Source organism: Saccopteryx leptura, chromosome 2, assembly GCF_036850995.1.
Source record: "Saccopteryx leptura isolate mSacLep1 chromosome 2, mSacLep1_pri_phased_curated, whole genome shotgun sequence".
NCBI lineage: Eukaryota > Metazoa > Chordata > Mammalia > Chiroptera > Emballonuridae > Saccopteryx > Saccopteryx leptura.
In genome coordinates, this window is record NC_089504.1 from 132,138,888 (window position 1) to 132,150,152 (window position 11,265).

General features: G+C 53.3%; 1 protein-coding gene across 5 annotated transcripts; it reads left to right on the top strand.

Moving 5' to 3' along the window:
• Positions 1-242: 242 nt before the first annotated feature.
• MCRS1 (microspherule protein 1) lies at positions 243-11,263 on the top strand. Of its 5 annotated transcripts, none has more exons than XM_066368774.1 (15): positions 407-424; positions 1,602-1,721; positions 2,232-2,370; positions 2,736-2,874; positions 3,470-3,628; positions 3,770-3,879; positions 5,093-5,201; positions 5,488-5,626; positions 9,177-9,252; positions 9,603-9,631; positions 9,743-9,835; positions 10,033-10,115; positions 10,265-10,352; positions 10,590-10,747; positions 10,816-11,263. In XM_066368774.1, the coding sequence occupies exons 2-15, from the start codon at positions 1,712-1,714 to the stop codon at positions 11,044-11,046; spliced, it is 1,563 nt and encodes a 520-aa protein (XP_066224871.1). In that variant the 5' UTR covers positions 407-424; positions 1,602-1,711; the 3' UTR covers positions 11,047-11,263. The 5 variants fall into 5 exon arrangements, with proteins under 5 accessions (XP_066224876.1, XP_066224871.1, XP_066224874.1 ...); XM_066368777.1 differs by having other exon boundaries at positions 10,590-10,717; positions 10,838-11,263; XM_066368775.1 differs by having other exon boundaries at positions 3,770-3,846.
• Positions 11,264-11,265: the final 2 nt, after the last annotated feature.

Sequence of the window (11,265 nt, forward strand, 5' to 3'; positions counted from 1 at the left end):
ATGCATAACTGGTCCTGGGACACTATCTTGCCCGCAGTTGGGGCACACCCCATCCTGGGGCCCGCCCCTCCCCTCCCAGCGTCGCCCCACCTCCTTCCTCTTGGTCTCGCCCCTCACGTATCCCCTCCCAAATCTTGCCTCTCACTTTTCACTCGTTCCCCTCAGTAGGGTAACCTCTTTGGTGTCTATAATCCCTGACGTTTCCCTATTGGGAAAGACTTTAATTTTACCTGTTAGCAAAATAGCGATACCTCCGCAGCCATGGCCACGCCCCCTTCACGCTCGTTCTCCCGCGAACCGGAAGGGATTGCTCAATCCCTAGTTTGTAGGCCCGGAAGTAGACGTGCCTCACGGAAACTGGCTTTGGCCCTGCGGCAGCTGCTGTCGCCGCAGAAAGATTGTTGGAGCTGGCAGCGTAGGAATGGTGAGACTTCGCGGTTTGCCTCTGAGACTTCTGAGGGGAGTTGGGGGGTCAAATGGAATTTCCCAGAGTACGTCCAGGGACGACCCCCGCAGGTTTGGGGCTCCGCCCCGGTAGCGCCCCGAAAATCTGCGCATGCGTGGTCAGGACCCGGCCAGAATCGGGTCCGCGATGATACGCATGCGCACAGTTGGTTTGCCGAAAGTGGGGTGAGCGTTGGCTGGGGAGTTGTACCCTCTTCCCCGCCACCAGCCCATGGGGCTTAAACCAAGGCTGCGAGAGCATCGGGGTTCTCTCTATGCTTTGCTTTTGAGTTACATCACGCTTATCCCGAGCTCCTGAATCAGACCTGGATTAATCCCCACCTTGATGTACACCCGAGGGAGAATGAGTCGAGGGCTGGGGAAGGAAGGGAGCGCTGACCCTGCCTCAGTCGGTCCGTGGAACCGGGGCCCTTCGCCCTCTCCCCAGGTGTCAAGATTCCCAGCCGTATTCAATGGGACCGCGTGACAGCACACCTGGGGACTGGGCCGGAACGCTGCGGGAAGAGCGGGACTGGGCCGGAACGCTGCGGGAAGAGCAGCCCTGGGCAGGAGCGGGACCGCAAGCGGTGCGCCTCCTCGAGTCCCCAGTACCTGAGTTCTGCCGGGGGCAGTTGATGTACAAGCAGTTTCCAAACTGTGTTTTAGTTTTCCCCAGGTACCACCCACTAAATCTTCAACTGTAGATTCAGGTGGGGGCGTGGGGAGATGGACTGGTTGGAATTCTATCCTTTTCACTTATTTGGCCTAGGAGGGAAAGGGGTGGTGCTTTTGACCTGAATAACCAGCTGATGGAAAGAAAAAAGTGAGCCAAGAAATCCTTGTTTCCTGCTAGTTTATTTCAAGGCTGTGTTAACCTAAGGGCTATCAGTAGAATTAGTGGGGTCCATCAACTGCCTAATGTTTAGAAAAATTACGTTTGTAATATTTCTGGGGTCCATAGCTTTTAGTATATTCTCAAAGATGCCAGTGGCCTCCAGAAGGTCTGATTTATACTGATTTATGAGGGTCATTTTGGCAAAATAGAGGCTTGTGTCTTCCTTAGCTTATGGGGTCTTGGGGGACCTGTTTCAGTATAAAGAGGTGAGTCTGGCCGGTTAGAATCCTGGGTCTCAGGAAGCCTCATTTCTCCTTTGCAGAATCTCCTCTCAGCCTCTACGCTCAGCTGGTCAGAACCCTTGCATGAGCTTGTGGGATCCTTCTGCCTAGCCGTGTGGTTTGGAACCTGTGGCTTTGGGACTCTAAGAGGATGGACAAAGGTAATATGAGGCCAGGCCAACCCCCAAACGTTAGGGCACCAAGCATCTGCTGATTCCACCCCATGCCTGGCACTTAAGTGTTTCGGTCCTGGCTGGGCATTGCCACCTCCTCCTGGGCCAGCGCCACCTATGTACCTCTCAGCAGAGGCCCACAATTGACTGACTTGCTGTTGAGCTGCTGCTCTTTGGCATGGCTGCATTTTGATGGCAGAGGGAGCAGTTATGCTCAGAGCCGGGTATGTTGGCATCACCACTCTGACCTGAGCACCATGTGCTGCAGGACATGACATGTGGCACCAAGAGAACTGCCCAGCATGGAAGGTCTAGGCCAGGTCTGAGCCCAGATGGCCAAGGAATTACCACCTTAAAATCTCAAGTGTTAAGGAAGCAGGTGAGGGCCTGAGAGGGGTGGCAGAGGAAGAGGAAGACTGAGAAAAAGACCTATGAGCAGAGGCTCAGGGCTTTGCTAGGCACTTAGGAGGCCTGAGTTAATTACTTCTCTTTTTCTAGATTCTCAGGGGCTGCTAGATTCATCCTTGATGGCATCAGGCACTGCTAGCCGCTCAGAGGATGAGGAATCACTGGCAGGGCAGAAGCGAGCCTCCTCACAGGCCTTGGGCACCATCCCTAAACGGAGAAGCTCCTCCAGGTAGTAAGCGTTCGGAGGGCCAGGAAAAGGCAGGGGCATAAGGTATTGCATTCCTTTACCCCTATTGAGAATGACTGCCTGAGACCTTAGAGACCTAAGGGTTGGCAGAACCTTGTGGTTTTCCTGTCCATACTAAATCCCTGACTGAGGGTAGGGGAGTGAGATCTTAGGTCTTTGACATGAAGTGTTTGTGATGCAATACCCTTGTGTCTCAGAGTGGTGGGGCATCACAGTTTCATTTCTTGACCACTGATCAGAAGTAGTTAGTGCCCTGCTGGGAACCTGCTCTGTTCTAGAGGTATGGTATGTGTGAGTGGGTACTGGGGAGGGGCCAAGAATTGCTCACTGGGTAGGACTCTCCACAGGTTTATCAAGAGGAAGAAATTTGATGATGAGCTGGTGGAGAGCAGCCTGGCTAAGTCCTCTACTCGGGCGAAGGGGGCCAGTGGAGTGGAACCAGGGCGCTGTTCTGGAAGTGAACCCTCCTCTAGTGAGAAGAAGAAGGTGAGAGATTGAGAGATGTTGTGGGGAGGGGAGAGATGGGGTCCAGCGCCAGATTTTGTGTTTCCCCACAACCTGTCAACTGGCAAGAGTTCTTCAGAGGAGGCTGTGAGAGCCCCATATTGCCCCAACCCCAGCCTTAGATGCCTCCTTACTGGGAGCCCATCTCTTCCTACTTCATCTTTCTTGCTCCACTCCCCACCCTTCAGTGCATCCTGTATCACATTCTGTGTGGGTGGCATGGAGTGTGCATCTATTTTGGGAGCAGACAGCCTGTTCCCAGCATTGCTGGGTGTAAAAATAACACCCAGGTGGCATTGCTTTGGCCCCAGACACTGTACCAGCAAGTGTTTTCCTGGTATCCTCCACCCACCCTCCACTCAGGTTGGGAGTGCCACCAGCAAAGAGAAGACCTCATATGGTGAAGGACTATGTAGAAGTACTCTGGTGGGAGTGGGGGTTAGAAAGCTGAGCTCCCTGTCTGCGCTTATTGTTGAGTAGGGCTGGGGTTGTCACGTAATATGTGAAGCTCTGGGCCTGAAGACCCAGCTCCCCTGATGATGGCTTTGAGCTCATTGTATTCCTGTCTTCTGCCTAGGTGTCCAAGGCCCCTAGCACTCCTGTGCCACCCAGCCCTGCCCCCAACCCCGGACTCACCAAGCGTGTGAAGAAGAGCAAACAGCCACTTCAGGTGACCAAGGATCTGGGCCGCTGGAAGCCTGCAGATGACCTTCTGCTCATCAATGCTGTGCTGCAGGTAGTGCTTCCCACCACAATTTTCATGTCGCTCCCCCCAGCCTCCAGTTGTCCCCCAACTAGCCCAGTAATGCCCTGTGGATGGCAAGGGGAGGGTTCTTTACAATGCTAAGGCTGAAACAAACCCCTCTGAGCTTTGCAGACCAACGACCTGACATCTGTCCACCTGGGTGTGAAATTCAGCTGCCGCTTCACTCTTCGGGAAGTCCAGGAGCGCTGGTACGCCCTGCTGTATGATCCTGTCATCTCCAAGTGAGTGGGGCTGGTCCAGTAGTAAAGAAGTACTGGGGATACCACCAGAGTTTGGCCCCTGGAACAAAGACAATTGTATCAGGGCCCAAGGAGGGGGTCTAGGAGGCAGGGTTCCTGGGCCCTTGCATCCCCTGGGATAATACCAAGACCTGCCAGTCTGGGGAGGGGATCTTCTTCCTGCTGCCAACTCTGCTAGTTCTGGCTTGATACCAGAGACAAGGAGATTGCAAGCCAAGGAAACAGCATAGGAGAAAACACCTAAATGAGTGCCAGGAGCCCTGATTCCACCACTGTGTGCACTGTGGTTTGGGGCAAGTCACCTCCCAACCGTTCCACACAGCCCTCCCACAATTCCTTCTAGCTCTAGCAGCCTAAATTACAAATAAACTTGTCCACACACACCACATACTCTTCCTCCTCAATCACCTCATTTAATGTCATCCAAATTTGGTTGGATGCTTAACACTTGTCTTCTACTCCACACCCCTAACATTGTTTAAGCTTTGGCCATGTCCCTGATATACCAGGAAACAGGCAAGGCTCGGCGTGCGAGAGAAGAGGTGCTGGGCAGTGGCTAGTGGGTGGCAGCTTTGGATGAGAAGGACAAAGATCTTGGGGAGAGAGCCTCAGCTGGGCTCAGGATCTCCCTCAGGACTAGCCTGTAGGGGGCTGTGCCTTTGAATCTCTTTACAGCAGTGGTCCCCAACCCCCGGGCCGTGGACCAGTACTGGTCCGTGGGCCATTTGGTACCGGTCCACAGAGAAAGAATAAATAACTTATATTATTTCCGTCTTGTTTATATTTAAGTCTGAACGATGTTTTATTTTTAAAAAATGACCAGATTTCCTGTTACATCCGTCTGAGACTCACTCTTACGCTTGTCTCAGTCACGTGATACATTTACCCGTTCCACCTTAAAGGCCAGTCCGTGAAAATATTTTCTGACATTAAACCGGTCCGTGGCCCAAAAAAGGTTGGGGACCACTGCTTTACGGCATTCAACACAGAGACTCGTTTCCTGAGCTGCCTGTTCATGTTTTGGACTTACCCATGAGGCCACAGATGCCGTGCTAAGCCTTGGGCTTTTCCTATTGAGGGCCTGGCCTTTTGTTCTACATCTCAAAGACCTGCAGACTTTGGGGGAAATAGGAACCTCAGATTGCTTGTCACCTTCTCTTCAGTCTTACCCTGACCTTGTCTCCTTTCTGTCCAGGCTGGCCTGCCAGGCCATGAGGCAGCTGCACCCAGAGGCCATTGCTGCCATCCAGAGCAAGGCTCTGTTTAGCAAGGCTGAGGAACAGCTGCTGAGCAAAGTGGGATCGGTAAGGGTGAGGGGTAAGGTTGATGAAGGGTCTAGGCAGGGTGGCAGCTGGACTACCTGGAAAACTGATGTGGCAAGGCCCCATTGCCTGGAAACATCTCCGTGCACGTACACACACCCTTGGTGGACATGGTACTCAGGAAGAGCCAAGCCTGGCTCCCTAGGCAGCTATAGCTGTTGCTTCTTCCAGCTCCTGGTGGGAATGGGCAGGAGGTAAGGGTGGGGTGGTAAGGCAGAGGCGGGAGTGAGAAAACCCAGGTGCCTAGAGCACACTTCTTTCCCTCCAGACTAGCCAGCCCACCTTGGAGACCTTCCAGGACCTGCTGCACAGACACCCTGATGCCTTCTACCTGGCCCGTACTGCCAAGGCTCTGCAGGCCCACTGGCAGCTCATGAAGCAGTATTACCTGCTGGAGGACCAGACAGGTAACTGGCCCCAGGAGCTGGCACAGTGGGTGTGCATGTTTAATTGTGACACGATCTGGGCAGGCTGCCCTCAGTGCCCTGTAATAAATACCTCAGTGGCCCCCCGTGTCTGGTTCGCCTCTCTTTGCAGCAAAAACCACTTCCTTCTTTGTAGCTGGAATGGTCTACAGCTCCATGGTAAGGGTAGCCATGAGGGATTGCTGGGCAAATGTCTTAACTGGCAGAGTTGTTTTATCTCTTCTGGATTTTGTTTAGACATTTTATAATTACATAAATAATATGCTGTATATTTCCTTTTTTTAAAATTTTTTAAATTTTTTATTTATTCATTTTAGAGAGGAGAGGGAGAGACAGAGAGAGAGAGAGAGAGACAGAGAGAGAGAAGGGGGGGAGGAGCTGGAAGCATCAACTCCCATATGTGCCTTGACCAGGCAAGCCCAGGGTTTCTAACCGGCGACCTCAGCATTTCCAGGTCGACGCTTTATCCACTGTGCCACCACAGGTCAGGCATGTTGTATATTCTTTATGAATAACATTCAAGCGTGAGCGAAGTGTGAACCATCCCTCTTACCACTCACCCTTCCTCATTTCCCACCCAAGAGATGATTCCTTTTCTAGGTCTTTCTGTCTTTCCCTCTTTTCACCTCCCTCTCTCTGCCTCTCCTGCCACAACAGTGAGTGCCCTTACACTGCCTGTGGGCCATTCAGAACTCCCCACAAGGATTTCCCACCCAGTCCGTTTGTCCTTCCCAAGGGCCAGAACGCTCCTGCTTCATCTCTTCTCTCCCCAGCAAAACTCGCTCTCCTAGTCAAGGATCAGGAAAGCAGTCCGATTAAACTGCAAGAACACTTAAGTTACGCCTGACTGGTGGTGGCGCAGTGGATAAAGAGTTGACCTGAAATGCTGAGGTCGCCTGTTCAAAACCCTGGGCTTGCCCAGTCAAGGCACATACAGAAAGCAACTGCTATGAGCTGATGCTTCCAGCTTCTCCACCCCCCCCCCATCTCTAAAAATCAATAAATGTTTAAAAATATAATAAAATAAAATAACATCTTTAAAAAAGAAAAAAAAACACTTCAGTTAGATTCGGGCTTCAGGGTCAGACTTTCGTAATATAGTACACACTGCTCTTCCTAAATACTGTTACCCATCGCCTTCTAAATTGTTCACATTGTTGTCAAAGGAAGCTTTGGCCATGCCTTTCACTTTACCATCTGGGTCCTGCAGCTCTCACTATTTAAAAGTATTCCTACAAGAGGATTTTTGGAAATCTTATCAGGAGGAGGTCTCATCTTTCTTTGTTACATTTAACCTTAGCCAGAAGGCTGAAGAGATCTGTCTTTGTTTTCTAAGGATGTCTGAGTATAGTACCCAGCAGGCAGCCCACTTTATTCCTGTAGCTTCCAAGTCTGCTGCTTCCTCAAGCTCAAATATGAATTCCCACAGAGAGAACGGACATTGGATAAAGTTTATTTTTGCTGTTATAACTAGTTCCTTTGTCACTGTTTTGAAAGTTATTTTGTGTAAACTTGTTAGCTTAAAGGTGTTTTTTTTTTTTCTTCAAGAGCCTTTTTATGTCAGGGCACACAGAAGTGACCACCTGCTTCTTTCCCGCTCCCCTTCCTGTCTCTCTGTCTTCAGCTCCTGCAGCCAGTGGCTCAGTTGGTTTGAGCATGGCCCCAGGCGGGTGCAAGGTGCATCGGCCTCAGTGCTAAAGATGGCTCCACATGGGCGCATCTCACTGTCTTCTCCTCTTGCTTAAAAAAACAAATTTTATGACCTATTAACACATTATGACCCACAGTTTAAAAAACACTGGTTAAGCCCTGGCCGGTTGGCTCAGCGGTAGAGCGTCGGCCTAGCGTGCGGAGGACCCAGGTTCGATTCCCGGCCAGGGCACACAGGAGAAGCGCCCATTTGCTTCTCCACCCCTCCGCCGTGCTTTCCTCTCTGTCTCTCTCTTCCCCTCCTGCAGCAGAGGCTCCATTGGAGCAAAGATGGCCCGGGCACTGGGGATGGCTCTGTGGCCTCTGCCTCAGGCGCTAGAGTGGCTCTGGTCGCAACATGGCGACGCCCAGGATGGGCAGAGCATCGCCCCCTGGTGGGCAGAGCGTAGCCCCATGGTGGGCGTGCCGGTTGGATCCCGGTCGGGCGCATGCGGGAGTCTGTCTGACTGTCTCTCCCTGTTTCCTGCTTCAGAAAAATGGAAAAAAAAAAAAAAAAAAACACACTGGTTAAGGTGGGGTAGCTCCTGTTAGCACATCTTTGTAAGTGGGCATGTGCCTCTTACCCTCTCGCAAGCATGGCAGAAAATGTTCAGGAGCATGTGGTACTTCTGGTTTTGGGGTTTGGAATCGGGAAAGCAGGGCTTGAATGTTGGCTCTGTCCTAAACTAGAATCACATAGTTGAACCTTCCCTCCTGTATCTGTTTCCTCATCTGTAAAATGGAGCTATTAGTAGTTGTTTCCTTACTCAGTCAAAGGCTGTGTGAGAGCTCTTTGCATACTGCAAAGCCCACATGAAAGGTCAACTTCCCGGCCCTGGTCGGTTGGCTCAGTGGTAGAGTGTCGGCCTGGCGTGTGGAAGTCCCGGGTTTGATTCCCGTCCAGGGCACACAGGAGAAGCGCCCATCTGCTTCTCCACCCCTCCCCCTCTCCTTCCTCTCTGTCTCTCTCTTCCCCTCCTGCAGCCAAGGCTCCATTGGAGCAAAGATGGCCTGGGCAATGGGGATGGCTCCGTGGCCTCTGCCTCAGGCGCTAGAGTGGCTCTGGTCGCAACAGAGTGACGCCCCGGATGGGCAGAGCATTGCCCCCTGGTGGGCATGCCGGGTGGATCCTAGTCGGGCGCATGCGGGAGTCTGTCTGACTGCCTCCCCGTTTCCAGCTTCAGAAAAATACAAAAAAAAGGTCAACTTCCCTTCTCTTTGTAGAAACACCTGCTTTCTGTTAATCCTGAGCATGCTTTGCCAAATTAGCGTGCACCCTAATGTGGCATGCACTCCATTACTTATATTGGATTAACTTCTGTTCATTTTAGCATGAAGCTGATCCCATGAGCTCAGTCGTTTTTGTTTGTTTTTTTCTGAAGCTGGATACGGGGAGAGACAGACTCCCGCATGCGCCCGACCGGGATCCACCCGGCACGCCCACCAGGGACGACGCTCTGCCCACCAGGGGGCGATGCTCTGCCCCTCCAGGGCATCGCTCTGTTGCGACCAGAGCCACTCTAGCGCCTGGGGCAGAGGCCAAGGAGCCATCCCCAGCGCCAGGGCCATCTTTGCTCCAATGGAGCCTTGGCTGCGGGAGGGGAAGAGAGAGACAGAGAGGAAGGAGGGGGGTGGAGAAACAAATGGGCGCTTCTTCTATGTGCCCTGGCCGGGAATCGAACCCGAGCCCCCCGCACGCCAGGCCGACGCTCTACCGCTGAGCCAACCAGCCAGGGCCCCATGGGCTCAGTCTTTACAGTGTGCCCCTTAGTCAGTGGTCGACTCAGCAGCTTGAGGTTGGGTCGTAGCATTGGCACTCACCCTTCCTTCATCCTTTGTTCAGTGCAGCCTCTGCCCAAGGGGGACCAGGTACTGAACTTCTCTGACGCAGAGGACCTCATTGATGACAGTAAGCTCAAGTGAGTGGCTGGGACCACAGGCAGGGTGCAAAAGCTGAGTGCTTCCCGGGAGACAGAGTGCCCAGGTTACCTGCCCTACTTTCTGCTGCAGAGGATGGAGCCCAGGCCAGTTTCAGCCTTAAGCTCTACTCCTAGCTATTGACACCTGATCCCACTGCTCAACCCTCCACGCCCCCAGAGTGCCGTATCCCACACCCCTGGGAAGGAGGCTCGGTGGAAGTCAGAGAAGCTGCCTGCTAGGCCACTCTGCTAAGGGGCTGAGGGAGGTCTTAATGAACTGAGGAGCACCTGGTGGTGGTGATGGCAGGTGAGCTGGAAGTAGAACCTCACTCATCCTTCTCACCTCCCAGGGACATGCGAGATGAGGTCCTGGAGCATGGTGAGTGTGCCCTAGTAGGGATGGTGAGGGGGTGGAAGCTCCTGCCAGAGGACCAGTACAAGGTGCTGGTGACTTTGGAATGTTCTTCCTTACCACCCCGCCTCACCCCAGAGCTGACAGTGGCTGACCGGCGGCAAAAGCGAGAGATTCGGCAGCTGGAACAGGAATTGCATAAGTGGCAGGTGCTAGTAGATAGCATCACAGGTGAGGAGGCCAGGGGACCAGAAGGTGCACACTTCAACTCTTCACGCTATCCTGGGCCCCCTCGTTTGCCTGGCTGGGTACACGGTCCTTTCCCAGCCCCAACTCCTTTCCCCAATAGATCTTGCCCTGGCTCCTTGCCTTCTTCCCCATAGCCCTGAAAGATGGGCCGTCCTGCACATGAATTTCTCCTCTACCAGGCATGAGCTCTCCGGACTTTGACAACCAGACGCTGGCAGTGCTGCGGGGCCGCATGGTGCGGTACCTGATGCGCTCGAGAGAGGTGAGGCAGGCCCAGCCCAGCCCATTCCCCCTAAGTTTCCCTCCATCAGTCTTCCCCTCACTTTCTATGTCTGGTCCCTGATTCTCACCATTCCCTGGACCCCTTCCCCAGTTCTCAGCTGCCAGCCCTTACCTGCCCCATTTCCCCAGATCACCCTGGGGAGGGCAACCAAGGATAACCAGATTGACGTGGACCTGTCTCTGGAGGGTCCAGCCTGGAAGATCTCCCGGAAGCAAGGTACCAGCGGGAAGCAGTGCAAGGATGTCCCCCTTAGCTTCTTGCTGCCCTCTAGCCCTGGGGCTTGGTCTCAGTGGGAACTCTCGTGGATGAGCTGTCATTTCAAGATCTCTAACTTGGGAGTCCTGGGTGTCTTCTAGCTTGTCCCTAGGAAGCAGAGAGGGTACACAGGGGCTTTGGGCTCTTTTCTGGCCTTCCTCCACTCCCTCATCCTCTTTTTCTTCTCTATTCCCGTAGGTGTCATCAAGTTGAAAAACAACGGTGATTTCTTCATCGCCAATGAGGGTCGGCGCCCCATCTACATCGATGGGCGGCCCGTGCTGTGTGGCTCCAAGTGGCGCCTCAGCAACAACTCTGTGGTGGAGGTGAGCTGGGAGGGAGGTGCAGAGGCCACAGTGAGACCTGCTTGGGGTGTCATGAGCCAGTATGTGGGTCCAGCTTGCAGTCCCACCTCTGTCCTCAGCCACCCTCTCTCCTGTCCACAGATTGCCAGCCTGCGATTCGTCTTCCTCATCAACCAGGACCTGATTGCCCTCATCCGGGCCGAGGCTGCCAAGATCACGCCACAGTGAGGAGTGGTGGGAGGACCCATGGGCTCTCTCTGGCCTCAGTTTCCCCTGCCATTTCAGGTTCCTGGAGCTGGAAACTCAGGGTCCAGGTAAAACCAGAGTGGGCAGCTGGAGACCCAAACTGACAGCCTGTTGATCTGAGCCTCTGCGGGGGGCGGGGCAAGCCCTCAGGAAGCCCTAGAGGCTGGGACCCTGCAGCTTCCTTAGAGCCAGAGCCCTCCTCTCTGCAGACCACACTCCCCTCTCCCCAGTTCCTTCCTTCACCCCGTGTATCCAGCTGATTAGCTTCAGACTTTTCCTTTATTAGTTTTCTTTTGTAAATAAAAAGCACTGAGTTCCAAAGT

Excerpts from the sequence above, each read along its gene's own strand:
- MCRS1 (XM_066368774.1), top strand. Across the intron at positions 9,836-10,032 it reads GCTAGTAGATAGCATCACAG|GCATGAGCTCTCCGGACTTT; the intron begins GTGAGGAGGCCA and ends CTCCTCTACCAG. Across the intron at positions 10,353-10,589 it reads GAAGATCTCCCGGAAGCAAG|GTGTCATCAAGTTGAAAAAC; the intron begins GTACCAGCGGGA and ends CTATTCCCGTAG.